The sequence below is a fragment of the Leuresthes tenuis genome, unplaced genomic scaffold (genome assembly GCF_036924035.1).
Source record: "Leuresthes tenuis unplaced genomic scaffold, fLeuTen1.0.hap1 SCAF_14, whole genome shotgun sequence".
In the NCBI taxonomy this organism is placed as follows: Eukaryota; Metazoa; Chordata; class Actinopteri; order Atheriniformes; family Atherinopsidae; genus Leuresthes; species Leuresthes tenuis.
The window spans coordinates 32774133-32797158 of record NW_027325368.1 but is presented as its reverse complement, the minus strand read 5'-3'; the positions used below and the strand labels follow the sequence as shown (position 1 = coordinate 32797158).

The 23026-nt window shown below is 38.2% G+C and overlaps 1 protein-coding gene across 5 annotated transcripts in view; it reads left to right on the top strand.

Annotated features, from left to right (window-relative positions):
* The window catches only part of asph (aspartate beta-hydroxylase), a 51674-nt gene that overhangs the window by 1397 nt on the left and 27251 nt on the right, over positions 1-23026 (top strand). For 3 of the 5 annotated variants that reach the window (XM_072363503.1, XM_072363502.1, XM_072363501.1), the window contains exons 2-4: positions 4022-4183; positions 8891-8935; positions 9788-9856. In XM_072363503.1, coding sequence (XP_072219604.1) covers positions 4022-4183; positions 8891-8935; positions 9788-9856 — 276 coding nt within the window. Of the gene's footprint in view, positions 1-2027; positions 2162-4021; positions 4184-8890; positions 8936-9787; positions 9857-23026 lie in introns of those variants that run through there. The other 2 variants (XM_072363505.1, XM_072363504.1) reach the window with 2 other exon arrangements.

The following is a 23026-nucleotide window of genomic DNA, read 5'->3' as shown; positions in this document are numbered from 1 at the left end:
TCCAAATACAAAATATTCTAGATAAAAAGAAGACATGTTTGAATGATCAAATCACTTTTTCAAACAAAGATTGGTACTGATAAAATGTGTCATGATACTTTGGGTCTCGTTTTGAATGTCAGTATTCCAATATAAGTCATAAGTCACGTTCATTTGTTTATGAACTGCCTCTGTAGCCCAAGACACTACTACAGTGAATTTAGTGAATTATATTTACATTTGGAAAAATGCAGCCAGATACATTATGCAGTAGTTCTTAATAGATGAGCTCAGAATGGAGCACACAAGACTATGGGACACATTGAAACAAAAGGATTTGTAACCTAAACATTAATGTGAAAGCCCTGCCAAATTTGGATCTTTAACTCAAACTAATGTTGATCAGGAACTAATCTTCCTCAAAGCCATGGTAACATGATTTCTTGACTTTTGCACAGTTGAACATCAGTTGAAGTGTTCATGAAGCAGTGGTGAGTTCATTGATATAATTGAAAGAGAAAAACTAATGCACTTTGTCTCCATTTACTTCAGTTACATCAAGTAATCAAATACTGATTGTGGCATGTCAAATATCAATAGTTTTTTGCCTTGCACAGTCTAACTTGAGTAGTTAACAGTGAATTTTTTTGCAAGGTGTTTTGAATGCCTGATAATATTGAATGGATCATGGATCTTGGAGAATATATGAGAGGGATTTATCTTTGTGTATTTGTTGACGATATGTGCTGATCCTAATTGTATTTTTTGGCTTATTTGTAATTAGTAAAAATAAAGAACTATGTCTCAGGGTTCTCTTTTCTTCCTCCTGGAAACTACTCAACTTTGGAAAGATGGAAGGGTAACAGACTTGTCTATTGTGATGTAGTGCTGTGTCCTTTGCATTGCAGACTGTTTACTTTTTCTTAACTAAACCCTTTAGTCTGAAATGCATGAAATTGCAGTGTTGTGTTCATCTGTATCAGGGACAGATATTTAATTTGTAGCAGCATTGTGCTGATCACTGTTGAATAACACCAACAACCAAAAGTTTAATTTGAGAACCACAGTTTTCTTTTTTTGATGATTGAGATTGATGATTAACAAAGAATGAGATTCATTTATTTAATGTAGAGTTTCTCATTTTGTCCTTTCAGATGAGACTGTTGTATACCAAGCTTTTTTTTTTATTTATACCAGTATGAAATGAGATTATACCAGTGATACTGATTTAATCTAACCCTGTCTGTATTCCCTGCAATGCTGCCTGTGTGCATTTTGTCCTTTCTCACAATGTTTGTCAGCAACAAGCTGAGCTGCACTTGCTTATGCTGTCTTCTCATTTTTGCAAACTCAGTTACTTGATCTTTCAAAAAAGCAATCACCTTTCCATTTAGCAAGATCTTGCACAAACTATGGTTAATTTCTTCAGAGGAGAATTGCCACAACAGCCCCACAAGGGTGTGCAGGCTTTTCCTCCCCTCACGTGTCGAAAAAGGTGACAGCTGTCTGTTAACCGGGACTGCCCCCATCTACAGCTTTCCTGGTCAACCAGCAGTTTCAATTCAAAGCAGATAGTTGATGCCTAAATATATTTGGCAAAAAGCTTGCATATTTTTTATTTCTTGCTAGCTGAAATTGTGAAAAATTCAGAGCTGTAGATTTCTGTGAAGCTCTTCGATATAGCAGTCCATCTCTTGAGATATATATATACATATATATACACACACGTGTGTGTGTATATATAATATGTAAATTAGTTCTTTCCCACAGACCCAGATTTTTCCTCCACTATGGTTCATGGTGTGGGATATTTTGGCTCTGTTGTTTTTTTCTTTCTGTATGTCACGACTAGCTTGTCTAACACCACTATTAATAGATGTCTATGATCTCTCCAGCCATAATAGGCACAGAGGGTGAAACAAAATTAAAGGAACTTGGCCCACTGACAAATGAACTGAAAGAAAGCCAGTCAGTCGAGAGAGAGGGTGGGGCCAGATAGAGACCCAGAAGAAGTGAGAACAGGGTGCGCAAGGCTGTTCTTGTCCCTTGCTTCAGACTGCAGACTTTCATTTTGACCTCTTCTCAGTTATTCATCATACGGGAGGGATGGGTGATCCAGCAACCTTGGTAGAGTCTGCAGTTTTTCCAGCAATTCCTACGGTCATAGCGGGGGAAGTGCAAGGTGAGGAATGTGACTATTCAAGAGCTGCAGACTGACAAGTGAAGGACAGAGCAGTGTGGAGGTCATTGTGGGTGTCTGGTTGATTTTTGTTGGAGATACAGAGGTCTTCTCAAAATTCAGTTTCATGTTCAGGATCCAAGTTTGCACTGCTTTTTGATCTTATTAAAATCTGAGTTATTAATCTGTCAGTTAGGCATAAATCCTAAATTTCAAATGTAGTTTTGGAAGGAACTGTTACAGTATTCTTATTGAAATGTATAGCCAAATCAATTTCCAAATTTTTGACCAGCGTTTATGTTACATGTCACCTTAATTTATAAAGTGTTGATGCAGCAGGCTGTGCTCTCTTTTTATGCTTAGCTATATAAATAAAGGGGACCCAGAGAAATTAAGCCAATATCGATACGCTCAGATTCTGAGAAGACATGACATCTGCCATTTCCCCTGTAAGTAGGAGTCCATACGTTTCAGCTGGCTTGATGGATTTTCAGCTTATTACACTGTTCAGAGTAGCACTGCTTGGGAATATGTCTGCAAACCAGTGTTTGCCAGTGTCTGAAATTTGACCTCTTACCATGTAGCTATTTTAACACCCGTTCATTCTCTCTTGCTATTTTTTTCCCCTTATGTATTGTAGGGTATCTTGAGCACTCCCCAAATGGTGCCTATATGGTATATTTTATCCATTTCCTTTGGCTGTTTGTCCTTGTTTCCAGTGCAAGATGGATTAGTGCAGATATGATTGACGTATGTTTCGTAACAAATTTGCTCAGGTTTACTTTTAGAATTTAATATTTCATTATCACAGGAACATTTTAGTGTTCCTGTGCTACTTTCCAAGTTGGTTCCCTTGACACTTTGCTGGTGTTATGCTTAAGTCAAAAAGGGAAGCGGACAAAGTTGCACAAGAGATTCTGAGCAGATATAATAAAGTTGAACAGTTTTATTCAGGTTGTGCCATTGTAAATGACTTGTGCAAGTTTTCTATTTGCCTTTAATAATTTGCACTGCAATATTTCAGTTTGGTAACTAACCAACTATCCAGATGGTACCTGCAGCTTACAGATTGTTTTGTTGGTGCAAATAAATGGATATTATGAACTCAATAGTCTTATTAAGATGAAATGATTTTTAATGTAAAGTATTTCTTGTAGATTAAAGTAGCTGGTGATTTGCTACAGTATTGACTGTCTTAATTTAAATGGATTTCAACTTCCATTATAAAACATTTAGCTGCATCTGTTGGTAAAAAAATGCCATTTTATGAATAATTTTGTTTTAGTTTATTATGAAAAAACAAAGCTATTTCTTTATTCAGACTGCGCAGGTCCTTTTTTGTGAAGTTTGAAATATTGCATGGCCTTATTTCATGTTTAGCTAAATATTGGCTCTAGAGAATACTGATTTGGTTTTTTTTCCACTGCTTCCTCTTCATGCTGGAAAAGGCAGAGTGGTGTGACGGCTACTTAGTTGGTGGCAAACTGAAAATTTTCGGCAGGATATCACTATAACCCTACACACCATTTCTTTAAAATGCTTGAAGTCTGGGCGTTTGGTGTTTATGCATTATTACCTAAGATCTGTGAATATAATTTAGCTCAGAATGGCAAATGGATTACTCATTCTTCAAATTACTTTGTAGAAAATATCCTGCTTGTCTTCTTACTTAACGTGGTTAATTAAAAATATCTACATTTACAATGTGCTGAGTGTGTTAGGCTAGATTTAAACTCAATATTTGATTACAATTAAAAGGAAATGCTATCAAGAAAATATGTTAAATCTCCATCTCAATCTAATATGTTTATATGTTTGTATGTATGTATGTATATATATATATATTTTTTTTTTTTTTTACAGATGGCACTAAATCCCAGTCAGCCAGTAGGAATGGGAAGAAAGCAGACTCCGGATCAAAAAGTGCCAGCTTCTTCACTTGGTTCATTGTGCTGGCCCTGCTGGGCGTATGGACATCTGTTGCTGTGGTTTACTTTGACTTGGTGGACTATCAAGGAGTTCTTGGTATGAACATGTTGTAACACATGCATGTACATGCATGCTTCTGATAGAAAGAACATCGGAATATGTTTATTCCACTTCATTTGTCCTGCTGGAAAGGTGTGGCAGCACGTAGTTTGGCTTTTGTCTTTATGTGTTCATAGACCCATCACCTGCTTCTTTCAAAGTGATTTTTAAGCCGTTTGCATTTCTGCAGCTGCAGAGCAGCAACTGTTTTTAGATATGTACTAGAGTAAATAGAATGCAAATTAGCTACCATAAACTGGCCAAACGTAAGTTAGACAAATAACTTAAAAGCAAAAGTCACCTAAAAACAAACAGAATGGACACTTGTTATTGAGCATGACTGCTGCTTCGAAGAGTAGTCCTACAGAGTAAGCAAAAAAAAGTACAGCAAGGATAAAGGGTACTGCAGTGCTTGCTAACCCCTTAACAGTCGGACAGTTTCTGCCTACAACTCCTTTTTAAAAGAAAAAAAAAAAAGGAAAGAAAGAAAGAAAGAAAAAAAAAAAAAAGCATACCAAAGTAAATTGAAAACTGTTCTTGAACCACTTGGAGTAGAGGGCTGGTTGAGGTCTCTTTTGAAAGAAAACACTCTGAATTCTCAGCCACAATAGTCAGAATCTCGGTAAATGCTATTGCCACAGAGTAATATAGGCTTGAATACAGTGAAAGAGATGGAATTTTATTTCTGCCTAATTTTTCTTCCCAAATATGTGTAGGCTGAAAGGCAGAAAAATACCCACGCCCACCCCCTGTTCTCCCTCGACCTCATGCTTTTTACCTTTTCTAGGAGAGGGGGGATGGGGCTCCTCTAAACTTTTGTTTTGTTCCACTTTGTTTTTAGAGAAAGTAGCATGTGGGACCCCGTCGTCTGAATTATCTACGACGTTCTATTATGTAAAACAAAGAAAAAACAAAAATGTATTTTATAATACAAGAAAGACTGAGCTGTGTTTATATTAATTAACACTACTTTTTGCTCTTTGATGTTTGCTTTATTGATGAGAATGCTGCTGAGTGATAATGCTGTGCCCACGTTTTCCTATTTGGGAACAATAAAGCATCTAACTATAAAGTATCTATCTGTATCCATCAATCTAGAACTATAATAATATTAAGTAAAATAACAATGAAATATAAATTATACTCACTTGTTGACAGCAACGTTTCCCTCTTCAGATGTTTTTTACCAGTCATTACTACTGTCCCCCTCTGACGTCAGAAGCATCACTGTCCCATCGTAAACAAACCTCCAAGGCATACTGTATTTTGTTTTTGACGTTCGTTTAGCCATGTTGTCGAAAAATAAACTAATAAACTGCACAATCTGAAATTACGATGCGTGATTTTACAACTCAAAAAGGTAAACTACTTCTCTGTGACGCTTTTTACGCTTTACATTTGCCATATATGGAAGAAGAGAAACCCCCGCAACCTGCATACTGTTGTTTTCAGAATTTCATTCGCCACTCCAAAGTAAAATCCACCGCAACTGGTTCGAGCCACACACATAAGAATAGGAGCAGATACTTTTGACGCATCAGTGAGTAATTGACTATCATGCCCCAGCAGACAGGGTAAGCAGTTCCAATCTATTGGAACAAGTAAGATGCCATTCAAAAGTTTAAAGACCGGAGCTTTTACAGTATCACGGTGTGGCTAATACATGCATGCTAACTGAAGTTATGATCAAGAACGTGCAGAAAAATAAGCATCTGACGGAAATTTTGAAAGTTTGCCGCTGCAGACTATGTGTCTTTGTGGGCATAAGACTTGTTGTAGACTAACTATTTTACCGGAGTACATTAACTGGACCCTTGCCAACGTAACAGGAGCGTTTTGTTGGAGTTTTATCTTTTCTTAGAATACTGTGAGGCTTTATAGGTGACTTTGTCATTTTCTTGTATTTGCGACTGGTTTTACAGACGTGTTTATTGTGTCCACAGTTCTGATTGTTTCCTGGATTGCCATACATCACTGGAATCACAAGATCCTTAGCTTTCCAACGGTATATAACATATTTAGGTATATATAAAGGGGGGCTGAGGAAAACCCCAGATTTGTCCTGAGGTATGCAATGACATAAAAACATTAAGGGGTTAACAACATAAAATCAGTTTCCATGATTTTGTAATTGAAAAGGGAAATCGTTGAAATCGATAAAAAACTTTATTTATCCAAATGGGAAATTATAATTATGCAGTAATATTTTTTTCAAACAATCATAGGCTATCATTATGCGTAGTATTTGCTGCTGGCAGGACCAATGACCTTCATTGACTTGTGCAGCATTCTTCTTGCACAATCTAGTCTAGTGGCTCCAGAGCAGTCCCCAGAAGTGTCAGCCTTCTATATCAGTTTGTTATGGGTGGGGGAGCAGGAGCCTATCCCAGCTGTCATTGGGCGAGAGGCAGGGCACATCTTGGACAGGTTGCCAGGTCGCACTTGTAGAAAATACACACATTTTTTTTTTTTTAGCAGACATTGACGGACCTAAGCTTGAAGACAGACTCAGGGTTATATTTACAGTGTAGTGTGCTGTTCACATACACACACAGGCATCTGTATTCCTCAACCACCTTCACTTCTATATGTAATATGGAGACAGTGATTTCTTATTCCGGGTCCACCTAAATCCCACAGTCATTTGTTTTGTATTGTTTGTGTTCATGATGGGGTGATTGTTTTGACCCCGTGCCACAAAGTGATTGACCAGTTCCCTAAACTTTGCCTCATGTCCATTATTGATATAATCCAACAACTGCAGAATCATCAGAACATCTTCATCACCATTTCTACGTCTCCATGACCCTACCTTGGAGAGGGAACTGCCACAAAGGCAAAGCAGTTACACCCTTGAAGGAGCAGCCCACCGATCATGCCATGGACAACCCTCTATCTGATGTCAGCAGCGATGTCTGATAAGGGATTACATGAAGTGCCCTTCAAGCCACTGGCCCTACTGTGGTCACCAGTGTCCCTATATCTGAACTCAGTTATTCACTGCAGAACAATTAGGTAATTTTTTAAAAAGAATTTCACTGGCCTCTTTTACATATTTTTTGCACTTAAAATAAATCACAATGGGAAATCAGTTAACTTGATTATATTAAAATAAATTTACAGGAGACAAAGAAAAATTAAGAGTATTGCCCTTTTTCTTAAATTTCTACCACCCTTTTGTTAGTTTTTTTTAAATTAATGAAAAAATAATGCTAATTAGGATTAATCAAACATTTGTGATCTCCCTGATGACTGTGGTCATCTTTACAGTATTAATTAATTACCCCTTTCAGAATATCTGCAGAAGTAAAGTTCACCAAATCTCTGTGTCATAGTTCATCTAATTCTTCTCCGCTGGCACACTGAGGTTATCTTGGTGAAAGGTAAAGTTCAACCCTGGCCCTCTGGATGTAAGGGTGAAGGGTGAAGTGCTGCTGCGCCCCAAAGTATTGTGCAGGGCAGTATTGGTGTTTGGAAGGGTTCAAAGTTGGCGAATACTACAGGATTCTACCACAATAAACCTTGAATATATTGGTTCAGTTATAGCCAGTACCTCAGAGGGCATTTGATGTAATCTCCAGACCGGTGTAGTTGCTTCAGAAAGAGGTGAAATAGGGCTATGGTGTAATAGGAGGATTGCTCCTGCAGAGGTGTTTCCTGAGGCAGGAGTGTGTTCCATAGCAGTTCCCTTTCCAAGACAGGGTCTGTCTGCCAACTTTGATCCTCGAAGATAGTTGGTAATGGTGATGAAGATAACAATGGCTTATATCGTAGTCCAAAAGTCATGGGTAAGTCATGAGCAAATTAATATTTCTTTCTGGGATCACTGAATTTAACTAAGTTCCTTATTAGGAACTCTGTTTGGGGAAAAAAAAAAGAATTGCAAATAAAAAAGAAAACTTGCTTGTCAGCAAGATCTCTACAACTAATGTCCCAGTTTCCAATGACAAAATTTTAATTAATAAGAACATTTCTATGTTTATTTCATCGTCTCAGGTGTAAATGCTGCTACTGCAAAGAAATTTCCCAGTTTGGGATGAATAAAGTACTTCTGTTCTATTCTAAAACGTACAGATCAATGATGGATTTGAATTACTTGATACAACCAATTAACTGCCGAGCCCTTATGTATTGAGAACCTAAAATGATGGCAATGGAACCAATCTCCTCAAAAAAGGATGAAAGACATGGAGATATGAATACTTGCTACCAGTAAGAGCTTGTTTTATTTAAATTTTTTGTCAATGTCAAAATGGTTGCATAATTGTTATATGGTACCATATAAGACAGCTTTCCATTAGAGCGTGGGCTTTTTTTTTTTTTTTGCTTGTTTTCCATCTAAATAACGTAACAAATCCCACTTGTTTTTGGTACTACCTCAATTGAAATTCCAAATTGTTTACGCTCCTGTACACTCTTCACTCAAAAAGGCGATTTTGATAAAAATATCTGTTAAATCAATGGAATGTAATACATACACACAGCAAAACTGCGTGTCGTAGGTTGCTGCTTTTTCACAGATACAAAGATGTTTAACGGCTGCCTGTTATTTTTGACTCTTATCCTAATTTTCACTCTACTAATAAATGGTTCATTCTTGTATGCTTAGAATGGATCTGTTGTTCTTGTGTAACATTTGAATCTGTTTAGTTCTGTTTCCTAATCTTGCTGTTCCAATATGTATGTTCTTTGTTTTGCATGCAGACAAGGCTAAGGGCTTACAAATTAACCTGTCTGAGACCCTACAAGGTAAAAATCACAAGGCATATTTATTTTTGTTATGTTAATTGACATTGTTATGTTTTTCAAGAGCTTTTTGGCAAAAAGTTTTAAAAGGCAATCATTTCTCCTGATTTGGCATGCTAGCTGACAATTATTTTGTTGCCCATTTGGTCTTAAAATAAATTCACTGTCCATGTTGTGAGCTATATTTTAAAGACCCCATCAATTTTTTGTACGCAGCACATAGCCTTTATGCAGCATCCAAATCTGTTAAAACGGGTATATTACTGTTAAATTCTGATTTGGTGAATTTTGCACTAAATTTCATAATGAAAAAGAAAGCTTTCAAGAGCCCACTAAACTGATTTTCCTTATTTAGATCAAATTTTCTATTTGCATGACATGTTTAACATGTCCTGCCATTTCAGTGTTGTTTTGAGAAAGAACAACTTATCCATTGACCAATGATAGTCATAAATAATACTCTTAATTCAATAAAACGAGAAGTTTCTATTAATTATATGTCAGGCGGTATTGTTTCACATATCCTGATAAAACTACTGGATCCTAGTAACAGGGTGATGACCAGTGACCCCAGTGCTTGGTAGATTTTATTTAAGCCATTTCCCATCTGACTTCTAAATTTAATTACTTTGTGATAGTTTCAACAATACTTTTCAATGAACATGTATGCAATATTTTGCACTGTGTTTTGTCCATTATTTTGGAATTCTTAATCTTTGTCATTTTTTTTTTTCAATGTATCAAAAAGACTTGAAACAGTGACTTGTCTATGTTGAATGATTCATGTTAATCTGACTTTGTGGTCACTGTGAGAACAAAACCCTAAGTCTACATGTATATTTCTCCCTGCTGTAGGTAAACTGGTGGCCTACGATACAGATGGCGATGGTGATTTTGATGTCGAGGATGCAAAAGTTCTACTAGGCAAGTTGATTTATCTCTGATTTATAACCAGTTTTACAATTTGTTGTCTTACAAAAGAATATATGACGCCTGAAAATTGGCACAATTTGTGTAGGACTCTGCAGGGATATGTTTTGTGTTTTATGAAGTGCACAAAATGATGCTTTTGGGTTTGTTTTGCATTGCTTAATGTTACTTTAGTAGATTAAATGCTGTTTAATCTGTTAGAATGCCAAATGATGATTTTAAAAACAAAAACAACTCTTCCAACATTTGAATATTGAGTTTTCTTAACGAGTTTGTTATTTGGAACTAACGTTGCTTACACTTCTAATTCAGTATAACTAGTTGTTGCTTCAACCAGAAACAAACTTTGCAGAGGTATTTTTAAAAAAAAAAGAAAATTAAATCTATGATGGACTTCAAGAGGAAAATGAAGATGGAGAAGAATTAATTTTGTCTCTGGGAATATTTTGGGTATTATATCAAAACGGAAAAGATGCTGGACAATCACAACAGTTAACCACTGGCTCAGAATGGAAACGGGTAGGCAGTCGCATCACTTGAATCTTTGCCAGACAGATCAGACATGATTTGCAAAATGGTTTACATTCCCCTTATTGCACTTGAAGTCTACTTGAAAAAGTGGGCAAAAACCAACTTGTGGGTCCAAAAATTACCTGAAAGTTGCGGCATATTGAAATGCGGCATTTAATGTCAGTGTGAAGCAATTAGTATTTGTTTTCATTGCTTATTATTCAAGGCATTTAATCGATGGATTTATTTCCAAACCACTCATGGCCTTATACCAGTCCCTGACCCGGTGGTTTGGAGATTCCTTGAACAACAAGTCATTTAAAATCCATGTTAAGTCATGAGTTGTTGTTTTTATCATTTCCTTTTTATCATTACTTTTATCATATCATTATTCATTTGTAGAAATGTGCTGTACCGAAGTTGGCAACAAGTTGCTTCAGCTCTTGATGTATGATAATGATGGCTACTTTTTCAGCAAAAAAGATTTTGAAAGATTTTCCAGCACAGGTTTCAAAAGCTATGCTGTTAGAATGGATTTTCCTCATATTTTTTACATCTGTTATGAGTTGCTGTGCCAACTCAGAAGTAATTTACAAATGGGAGCAGCTAATTGAGATTTCCAAATGTCAGCTGCACCCTCAGAAAAGGCTCCAAAACCCCAACAATGTGAAGAAGAAAGTTTGTGGATGTAGGGCAGGAGCAAGATGGAGAAACGAGTGGAGGAAGTCCAGGTCAGGTCTTCACGTGATACTGATGGGAAATGTCAGATTGCGTTCAAAGTTTGGACTTCTTTAAAGGCCAACGCCTCTGTACCTGGCTTTTAAGACAATAACATTAGGAACAGCAAAAGGAAGTATGTGCTTATTTAAAAACAGGTGGTGAAATCCTGGATGTGTCGCTGTGAAGATAAGGATCTGTACCTGGGAAATTTAACTGCAAGCCTTGATGTTTGCGTTCATATTATTTACCAAGAGAGCTCACTTGTGTTATTCTGATAGTGGTGTTTATAACCTGGTGCTCCTGCTGACACAGTCTGACTTTCATCAGCAAACCCAAACCCACAAACAATTTCCAGAGATTTCATCCAAATCTCAACATTTTGTCAACTGCTCCAACAGAGAAAATAAAAACTTGTTTGTGCAAATGTAAAAGATGCAATACGTCTCCTCTACCCTGCCGCCTTTCAGAAAATCAGACTACAATCTGGTTCTCCTCACCCCCACTACCCACCTCTTTGTTTTTTTTTTCCCCACAATCTCTTTGTTGATATTTTCAGAAAAGGGGCAAATACCACAAACCAAAAAATATGACCCAAGACAAAGACCGAAAACAAGAAACGGTTCAACATGATAGAATTGCAGAGCAACAACAACAACTACAACTTAACCTAGTTTATAATAAATAAATTAAAAAAAAATTGTAATGTTAAAAGTATGAGGCAATAGGTGTGGGCTGGCCTAAGATGTGCCACATCATGACTCCAATAACACCTCTGAGACACCAATAAGTCAAAGTAGCAAAGTCCAGTTCTTGTACGCAAACAAAAAATGGTGTGGGGGGGGAATGGGATTTACAGTTATTTGAGCCAATAAAGAATGTTTGGAGACCAAAACAACATATAAACTTATTCTATATTTTGTGTAATCAGAAGAGGGACTCTTCATAAGAGAATTAACTAATGCTGAAAGTGACACTAGGTACATGATGCAGCCTCCATTTTAAGCCAAATAGGGGAGGAGAGGTGTGTGTCTAAGTCAGTGTTTCTCAATTCCGGTCCTCATGACCCACTGCCCTGCACGTTTTCAATGTTTCCCTCCTTCACCACACCTGATTCAAATGATCAGCTCATCACCAAGCTCTGCAGTGGCCATTAATTGGAATCAGGTGTGGTGGAGGAGGGAAACATCGAAAACGTGCAGGGCAGTGGGTCATGAGGACCGGAATTGAGAAACACTGGTCTAAGTGTAGCCAAAATTAATTTTTTCTGAGATTGGCTGCCCTGTAATAAAGTTTCAAATTTGGCAGTGCCATTCTACGCAGCATCTATGGCTTCTTTAAGAGTTGTTTACAGATCTTTTATTTATTTATTTTTGTTTTTCAGGATAAGAGAGATAGAAGCTTAAGTGATGAGGGTATACTAAGAGATGAAAATTATACGTTAAACATATCAATTAAAACAGGCTAATTTGTGTTGACATTTTCTGTAATACTCAATTGGATGGCCCCGGACATTTGTCACTTTGCATAGCTGGAATAGCAACTGAGATTTCATCGGTTATTGGCATTTCCAACTTTTCAACCATGTCAGGTCTAACCAGAAGAATTTTGAGTGCATTGAAAAGAAATGTCAAAGCCCTGCGTATCTCAATCGGACGTATATGATAAAGCATAATAGTTTTTAAATACATCATTAATTCTTTTAGGGTCAATTGGTATACCTGCTGATGTTTTAATTTGGGGGATTTGGTGAGAAGAGGTAGGCTGCTTTAATTGGTGGGCCAGTAGCTTGCCAGCCTTGTTACAGCTAGACTTAAGAAGTAATTCAACAGCATGATCTGTATTAAGTGTGTTGAATTCTGACTGGAGTGATAGGTGTTCTCTATATAAATCTGGGGATGGAAATGAGGATGTGATGTATAATCTCTCCACTTGAGCAATACGTTCAATTCATCCAAATTTTCTTTTCTCCTTTTTTAGTGGTCTAGGTGTCTTATTTGTGCTAAAAAAATATATATCAATGTTTAACAAATTTTTAATCCAAGAGTAAATATCCACCCATTGTTAAGCAAAAACCTGTCACAGTATGATCTTTGAAAAAGTTGTCTGGGGCGGCTGAAGATGACGTGCGGGGACGCTTTGAGCCCCCAGACAGGAATACACTCTGTGAGCAGCATGGAGATGCTATCAGTGCCATGACTGAGTTTGTTGATTACAACCTCCGTATGGAGAGTTTTATTCCCACAAGAACAGCAAGGTGCTTCCCCAAAAACAAACCCTGGATTACCAGTGACAGAGGGGCCGGAAGATGTACAGAAAAAAAGAGTAAAAAACTAAAGTAAACTCAAGCAGAACAACATCGGAGGCGTGTGGTCAAGGATAAGAAAGATCACAAGCTTTAAGGTGAAAGAGGATTGGACTGATAGAAGCCTTAGCTCAGATCAACACTTGGCCTGCTCCTCCCCCATCTCCAGCAGCATCTGAGCCAATGCCCCAAAGAAACTGAACAAACTGAAGTAGGCTGGCTCTGTACTGGCGACCTCTCAGGAGTCCCCGGACCTGATTGTACGAGAAGAATGCTGCACAAGTTAATGAACACCACTGTCAATCCTCTTCATAACATTGTGATGAAATCAGTGTGAAGCTTTCTTAACTCCTCTGTAACATGGAGAAATACACACGTGGATAAAATTGTTGGTACCCCTCAGTTAAAGAAGGAAAAACCCACAATTCTCACTGAAAGCACTTGAAACCTACAAAAGTAACAATGAATAAAAATGTATTGAAAATTAAATAATCAAAATCAGCCATTACTTTTGAAATGTTGATTAACATAATTATTAAAAAAAAAACTAATGAAATAGGGCTGGACAAAAATGATGGTACCTGTATAAAAGATTGAAAACTATTTGACCAGAGTGACATGATTAACTCAGGTGTGTCCTTTAATTGACATCACAGGTGTTTCCAAACTCATAATCAGTCAGTCTGCCTATTTAAAGGGAGACAAGTAGTCACTCTGCTGTTTGGTGAAAAGGTGTGTAACACACTGAACATGGACAACAGAAAGCGGAGGAGAGAATTGTCCCAGGACATCCGAAAAAAAATTATAGACAAACATCTTAAAGGTGCAGGCTGTAAGACCATCTCTAAACAGCTTGAAGTTCCTGTGACAACAGTGGCTCATATTATTCAGAAGTTCAAGACCCACGGGACAGTAGCCAACCTCCCTGGACGTGGCCGCAAGAGGAAAATTGATGACAGATTGAAGAGACAGATCGTTGGAATTGTATCCAAAGAGCCCAGGACAACCTTCAAAGAAATTAAAGGTGAACTCCAAGGCCAAGGAACATCAGTGTCAGATCGCACCATTCGTCGTTGTTTGAGCCAAAGTGGACTTCATGGGAGACGACCAAGGAGGACACCACTGCTGAAAAAAAATCATAAAAAAGCGAGACTGGAATTTGCATAAATACATGTTGACAAGCCACAAAGCTTCTGGGAGAATGTCCTTTGGACAGATGAGACCAAACTGGAGCTCTTTGGTAAGGCACATCAACTCTATGTTCATAGACTCAAAAACCAAGCATACGAAGAAAAGAACACTGTCCCTACGGTGAAACATGGAGGAGGCTCAGCAATGTTTTGGGGCTGCTTTGCTGCATCTGGCACAGGGTGTCTTGAATGTGTGCAAAATGAAATCTGACGACTATCAAGGCATTCTGGAGAGAAATGTGCTGCCTAGTGTCAGAAAGCTTGGTCTCAGTCGCAGGTCATGGGTCTTCCAACAGGACAACGATCCAAAACACACAGCCAAAAACACCCAAGAATGGCTGAGAGAAAAGCGTTGGACTATTCTAAAGTGGCCTTCCATGAGCCCAGATCTGAATCCCATTGAACATCTGTGGAAGGAGCTGAAACATGCCATTTGGAGAAGACACCCATCAAACCTGAGACAACTGGAGCAGTTTGCTCATGGGGAGTGGGCCAAAATACCTGCTGACAGCTGCAGAACGCTCATTGACAAATACAGAAATCGTTTAATTGCAGTGATTGCCTCAAAAGGTTGTGCAACAAAATATTAAGTTATGGGTACCATCATTTTTGTCCATTTTTAATAATTATGTTAATCAACATTTCAAAAGTAATGGCTGATTTTGATTATTTGATTTTCAATAAATTTTCATTTATTGTTACTTTTGTAAGTTTCAAGTGATTTCAGTGAGAATTGTGGGTTTTTCCTTCTGTAACTGAGGGGTACCAACAATTTTGTCCACGTGTGTACAAGATGTCCCTCCTGCTAGCAGCAATGACTCTTCATAATAAAGTTAATGTTTGTTTAAAAAAATAGATACACAACTGTAACAGCATAATTTACCCTTTGGGAATATGTTGTTTTTCATTTAATTTTCCTTTGACTTGTCTTAAGGTCCAAGTTAAGTTGCACTCGTAACTCACCTTTGTCAATTTTCTTGATTCAAAGTCAAATTTGTGACTAATCTCTAATTTGAGTCAAAGTTGGGTAACTTGAATCCACCCCTTAAGCACTGCACTCGGAACCACAGTAGGTAGAGGTCATTTTTCCCTGACAGGAATGACTGATTAGTAACCCTGATCTGAAGATAGCTGCCACTCCTCCTCCTCTGCCTGTGGTTGGAGGAACATGAACATTTAAATAGTCAGAGGGAGTTGATTCATTAATGCTAACATGATCCTCCTGCTGCAGCCAGGTTTCTGTAAGACTAAATATATCAATATGATGATCACAGATCAAATCATTCACTAACAGAGACTTCGAAGGGAGAGATCTAATATTCAGCAAACCACATTTAATAGTTTGATGTTTTTGTTCAGTTAAAGTTTTTGTTTTAAATTTTTTTTGCACAAGAGGATTTGCTCCTTTTGTGTTTTTTGATTGGGGCGGGGGGGGGCAGCATCAGCTGGGAAGCCGCAGAGAAGTGTGTAAGACTACAACTCTGCATCCTGGTCTCAACCCTGGGTTGTCATGTTTTTGGATGACTAATAAATTTCTAGAAATGAGAGCCGCTCCTTCCAAAGTGGGATGGATGCCGTCTCTCCTCATCAGACCAGGTTTTCTCCAGAAAGATTGCCAATTATCTATGTAGCCCACGTTGTTTGCTGGACACCATCTAGACAACCAGCGATTGAATGAGGACATGCGGCTAAACATGTCATCACTGGTCAGATTTGGCAGGGGTCCAGAGAAAACTACGGAGTCCGACATTGTTTTGGCAAAATTACAGACAGATGCAACATTAATTTTAGTGACCTCCGATTGGCGTAACAGGGTGTCATTACCGCCGACGTGAATAACTATTTTACCGTATTTACGTTTATCCTTAGCCAGCAGTTTTAAATAGGATTCTATGTCGCCAGCTCTGGCCCCTGGAATACATTTGACTATGGTCGCTGGTGTCTCTAATGCCACGTTTCTGACTATAGAGCTGCCAATTACCAGGGTTTTGTCCTCAGCGGGTGTGTCGCTGAGTGGGGAAAATCTATTTGAAACGTGGACAGGTTGATGGTGAACCACGGGCTTGACTTTAGGACTATGACTCCTGTTCCTGACAGTCACCCAGCCACTCTTAAGTCCCGGCTGCTCGGGATCTGCTTGGGTGTGACTAATGGATAGCAACGCTAGGTGGCTCCGCACTGGCTAAAGGGGCCTGGCTCGCTATCGGGTGGTTTTCAACAGTGCAGAGCCGAGCTTCCAATTCAGATAACTTCTCCTCCAAAACTACAAAAAGACTACATTTGTTACATGTACCATTACCACTAAAGGAGGCAGAGGAGTAACTAAACATCTGACACACGGAGCAGGTGAAAGCAGGAGATAGAGGAAGAGAACTGGTAGCCATGCTAAGCTAGAGAACCAGACACACCGCTAAAAAGTGAAAAATAAAGACTAAAGATCTGTAAGAGTGAGCGTTAGAATATAACAAGTATGCGATAGAGTTAACTATGCAAAATGTGTAAATTATAGGGAGAAATGAGGTGATTATTAGTAGTTCAAGAGGAGCAAGAAATTCCACAGTACACACAAATGGTAACAGGAAGTGATGCAATACGTCTTACTGCAAAGCAAAGCCTCAGAGGCAGGTTTCAGCTTTCAACACATACCACACTAACAGCACCAAAGTACATTAAAATTGGGGCACATCTGCCATTTGGGACTTAAGTGGACTACACCTCCAACTTAACCAGGCTTTGGATTTTGTCGACGGGCTCCATGCGCGCTAACTGTGGATAGTGAAAAGGAATTTTTGCCCCTGAATGTGGGAATGCTTCATCCTTTTTTCTGTGGGAGGGGATGAAAGGAGATGCAGGCTGCTCTATCCCAGCTTGAATAATACCCAGGATAGAAACCTAGAGCGATACAGAGAACATTCAGTGGAACAAAACAAAGCCTGTTTCTCATTTATTCTTTCTAAAACCACATTGACATTTGTGCATTTGTAGTGTGGCAGACCACTACAGTTTGCAAATCTGCGCAATTTCAGCAGAATGTTGAACTTTGCATAAATTACTTTTTATTGCACCTTTTATTACCAGCTCAATATTTGTTTTTGTACCATTTAGTGTTTTCTGCCTATTAAAATAGCATGTCTGCCAAATTGCAAATGAACATATAAGTCACTCAGGACTAAAGCACACCTGTTTCAAATGAATGGGTCTTCTGCAGACTTTAAAGAGCTGACCAGTTTATTTGAATCGGGTGTGATACATGGAACACATGCCCGGCTGGGTGCATTGAGGACCAGGGTTGGGAAACGTTGTACCAGATTGACCACTTATAAATGTTATGTGAAGTCCATTGCTCACATGTTCATTTACATGGAAACTAGTGAAGACAAAAAGCGTGCATTTCTCATCTCCACTTTGGAATGCCCCAATAAAAACAATAGGATGCCGTTATTACACATGGCAGTTTTGATTGGCACTAACAGGTGACCCCACCCCTAAGGAGACCTATAAAATTTGGAGATAATTTGCCAGTGTGCGGAACTTGTCACCAAACCAGACAATCTTGCATATCACCAACTAGTTTCACAGAACTGAACAAAATTTGCCTTTCGTGAAAGCCTGCTGCATTTAGAACTGTATGCTTTCTCATTCAGCTGTCATTGTTGGAATCTACTTCTCAGTTAACCTGCCCTTTATACAAGCACATAAATACTTATTTGGATTGAGATCTGGACTCCTTCCTGTCCATATCATGCTAGTTTTTGATTTCTGCTCAAAAGAGATAATTTTTTAAATTTTTACTCAAGTAATGTGTGCATGTGCATTGTCATGCTGAAAGATACTGTAACATATTGTTTTCACAAGGGAAAAGCTTTTGTTGACTGTAAATTGTTTTAAAAGCTTGGTCATATTTGATAAGGTCATTAAATTCGGCATAAGAGAATGCACCTCAGACCGTTATCCACCATGTTTCACTGTGGTAACGATGCAATCTGGGAAAAATATTTTCATCTGTTACCTTCTCATACAACGCTGGCATGGGGACACTATTAAAAATGTGATCCGTCACCCATAGGGCAATTTAGATAATTCTGTCCCATGCTGCCCACATATGGATGTAAAGCTGAGATAATCTATAATGCTCCACACAAGTGTTTGGTTTTTTTTTAGTTTTTTTTTTAATCTTTTAGATGAAAAACCAACAGATTGCATTGGAAGTTCTAAATACCTCATCCTGAGCATGCATGATGCGATGTTGGAAAGAAAAAGCTCTCTGGCTTTTGGGATGCCTGGTTGATCCTGCCATTAGCTTATGCTTGTCTCAAAGAATAAGCCATCCAAGTCTAAGTATACACGGTTGGTACAGTGAAACTGCAAATGGTTCATTAAATCAGTTATGCTCTATAACACTAGGTCAGCTGAAGATCTGTTACCTCATACCTGCTGAGAAAGAGAAACACAAGTTAAGACAAGAATAATGTTATATGTGCATTGAGAGTAAAAGAGAACAGAGTGACGAAGTGTGCATCACAGGAGGTCCCCCAGCAGTATTTCAGCGTCTCCTGAGCCATGTCTCTATCTATACGCTTTATCAAAAAGGAAGGTTTTCAGACTGATTTTAACGGTAGAGAGAGGGTGTCTGCTTCCCGGACACTGAAAGCTGGTTCCGCAAGAATGGTACCTAATAACCGAAGAGCTTCCTCCCTTGGGTAAGCTGGAGGCCTTTCAGAGAAATTGAAATGATTGAGTTGACATTTTCTATTAAAAATATCAAATTAAATAGATTTTTAGAACAAAGAATAGACCGTTTTCATGCCATTTAATTGAGTTGATGTGTTTTTCCTGGAGAAAGGTTTTAACGTTCTTTACTTGGTGGCAAGATTCATTATCATCCCAAAAAATTACTTCAGCATCATCAAACTGTCTTTCGATTGATGTAGTGAGAAAGTGCCTAAAGTTTTGATGTATGCCTATACATTTACTTCTGAGTAGGGTTCATATGGTCATGAAAAACCAGGAAAAGTTATGGAAATTGAAAATGCAATTTCTCGGTCCTTGAAATAATAAAATCCTCTGTAAAGTTTTGGAAAAGTCACTGAAATATTGCGTGGATAATATTTAGAATGTGTAAAGTAGGCCTATTTAAAAATAAATATAGTGTAACGTGTGATTAAAATTTAAATTCACCTGGAAGTGCGACGTTGCATCACCTACGGTTTTGCTCGAAGTCCTTCGATGTGAGCGGCATGGGAGAAGCGGCCCTGCTGAGCCACATGAAAGGAAAAAAAGACACGGCAGCCACAGATCGCTGCAGAAGCAGCTCAGAGTTGTTGTTTTTTCCCCACACCGACGACCGCTGCTGTGGTGGTGGCACTGCCAATAGTTTACAAACACACCTGGATGCCTCTGCAACAACAGCTTAAGGCTGAGGTATAGAGGGCATTGAAAGTTATGAATTCACATTACTTGTACAAATCTTCGGAAGACATATGTCGTCTTGTCCAAGCTATGTTTCCAGACAGTCAGGTTGCAAGGAAATTTGCATGTGGAGAGAAGAAGTGCAACTATGTGTTGCACCATATTTTAAGAGACTGATACTGAAGGAGGTGTCGCAACAAACAGCATATGTTTTGTTATTTGACGAAAGTCTAAACAAACATTTGCAGTCAAAACAAATGGACATTCAGATTAGACTGTGGGATGGACCAGAGGTCAAAACTAAACACATTGGCTCTGAATTTTTGGGACACTCATCGGAGGCCGATATAGTTCAAAAACTGGGCAAAGTGCTATCAGAGATGGGGCTGCGCAATCTCCTGCAACTGTCCATGGATGGACCACATGTTAACTGGAAAGTATTTGAACTCACTCAAAAGGAGATGAATGCACTATGGTAAATGTGTTGATAAGAATTCAACTTGCAATTAAAACAAAACAAAGTGTATCAAAATGTGTCTGTGGTTTGATTTAGAGGCACCGACGACAATGGTCCGACTGAAATGCGTTAATTCTTTGGTCTTGAAAATTCATTGAAAGGTTATGGAGAAGTCATTGAAAACCATTGCTAAAAAAGTGTATGAACCCTGTCTGAGGTAATGACTGCCAGGTCCTTTACCTTACATGCAACCCCATATCATCAATGATTTTGGAAATTTGCTTGTTTTCTTCAGGCACTCATCTTTATACTGTAGGTTTCATTAGACCTGCACCTGTCTATGACTGTTTATCTTTAGCCCACTGTAACATTTTCTTCAGTTAGGTCTTCCAAATGATTTTCTTTTTGATTTTTACATTGTTTTTTATTTTTTTGTATATAAATCCCATTTCCTTCAGCTGGTTTCTTACACTAGTAACAAAAATGGACTCTGGTTTTTGCCTAGTTTAATTTCTTTTGATATACATTTCTTGCATTTTCAAGACATATTGCTTTTGAGTTTTTGCTCCTAGCGCTTTTACGTCTTTCTTGGTCGAATTCAATTCAATTCAATTTTATTTATATAGCGCCAGATTACAACAATTGTCATCTCAAGGCACTTAAGTAATATAGTCCAATTCAAGCCAATTGGAATTCAATTCATTGTAATCATAATCCAATTAATTCATATAGAGCCAATTCAAAAAATTAATATCGTAGCTAAGGAAACCAACAGATTGCACCGAAATGTGTCTTCAGTCCAATCTCCCGTCCTGAGCGTGCCTGTGGCAACTGATTTGTATGTTTCCTTTTTACAACCCATCCCATTTTGTTTGTATTTGCTAAAAAGTTTAGACAAATTTGACGATGAACAACCAGCATCTTTTTCCACACTAAACTGTCTTCTTGAAAGAGTTTTCTAATCCATTTCATTGTCTTGACATGTAGCTCACTTGTTGGGGCCACGTTTCCCGCCAATCAGCTAGATGCAACAGCTCATTAGGCTCTGCATGTACACTTTATATATGCAAATTAGTCTGCAGTTAAGACTTTAGCTGGAAATTGCATTTAGAAATGCAAATTACAGTGATTTCATAACTTTTTCCTTCACAATTGAGTAATTCCATTTTTCTTTTACTTCACCTAAATAAAAAAAGGGTTTCAAAATGTTCTACAAAACCAGAATGGTTGGCTAGTAAATTAAATAGATTTTTTTTTTTTTTTAGAAAATAAATACTCTGGATGAACATCTTCTAAGTGCGGTGATTCCATCATTTTTGCTAGGGGTTGTGTACCCAGACAAAGTGATGGAGATGGCTCAGACAGTTTACCGTCAATAAGATACCGAATTGCACTCTATCGAACAGTAGCTTTTAAGGTTTAATGGTATAGGCCACCATTTACACCTTTTTACAAAACAATGTTATTTGCTTCCTGGCATTACGATGCTCACTCCCTTGTTTCTATCTGGCTCATTATTTTAATGCTTATTTATTGAAGTTGTGTAGATAGTAATATGTCTGCAATAATATTGCTTAAATTGATCAATATAAAATAAAGTGTAGTAAATATTCTTTGTATTAAAGTCTAATACCTCCTAATTTGTAGCAAAATATGTGCAGATATTAGTTTTTAACTTCTCCTGTGACCTCAATCATTGAAAATCCAACTTCAACTTTCCTTCCTTTCTGTGTCTTTTTGTTTGTCCAAGGATATTTCCACTTTGTAAGAAATGTCAAATAATGGATCACGATTGTTAAATTCAGCAAAATTTTTTGCAAATTTTAATTGCTTGCCATAATTACATCATGGCTTTAGCTAGAACAAATTGATTTTAATTTTTTGTTGATCATGCTCAGATAGCCAGACTTTGTACCTATGATAGACTGAGAGTAGATCCCTCACTGCCTAACCTACTCTTAAAGCTTTTCTTACCTTCTCCTCTTCTTTCCCTCCCTCCCTCTCTTTCCTTTTTTCCCCTCAACCCTCTTCAGTACATTTTGTCTTTTATTTGTATCCCCCCCACCACCACCAATCACCACCGGCACTACCACCACCACCTCTTCACATAACATCCTTCAATCCGCATATCTTACCTCTCACCCCTACTACCATCCCCCATTGACCATATCTCCATCCCACACCCTGTTTGCATAGGCCTGACCAGTGAGGCTGATGGTCAGGGTGAAGCCAAGGCTCTGGATTGGTTAGAAGAGGTGGAGGAAGGTGAATCTGATTGGTTTAACGGTATCTTCACTTTCCTGTATGGTCTTATAAAGCCACTGGAGTCCATGGAGGGTATGGAAGAGCATGGTTCTTCAAGAAGAGGCATGAACATGCATGCGGAGGAGGAGGATGACGAAGATGAGGGAGAGGTTATAAGAAGAGGAGCCAAAGATGATGAAAATCGGGGGCAAAAGATTGTCATAGTTGGCTTACATAACCAGTAACTCTAGGTCAGCTGCAGCAACCTGAAGGGCCAGCTGAAGTGCCTCAAAGTCCAGCAGACACTACAGTGTAAAAAAGAACCGACTATT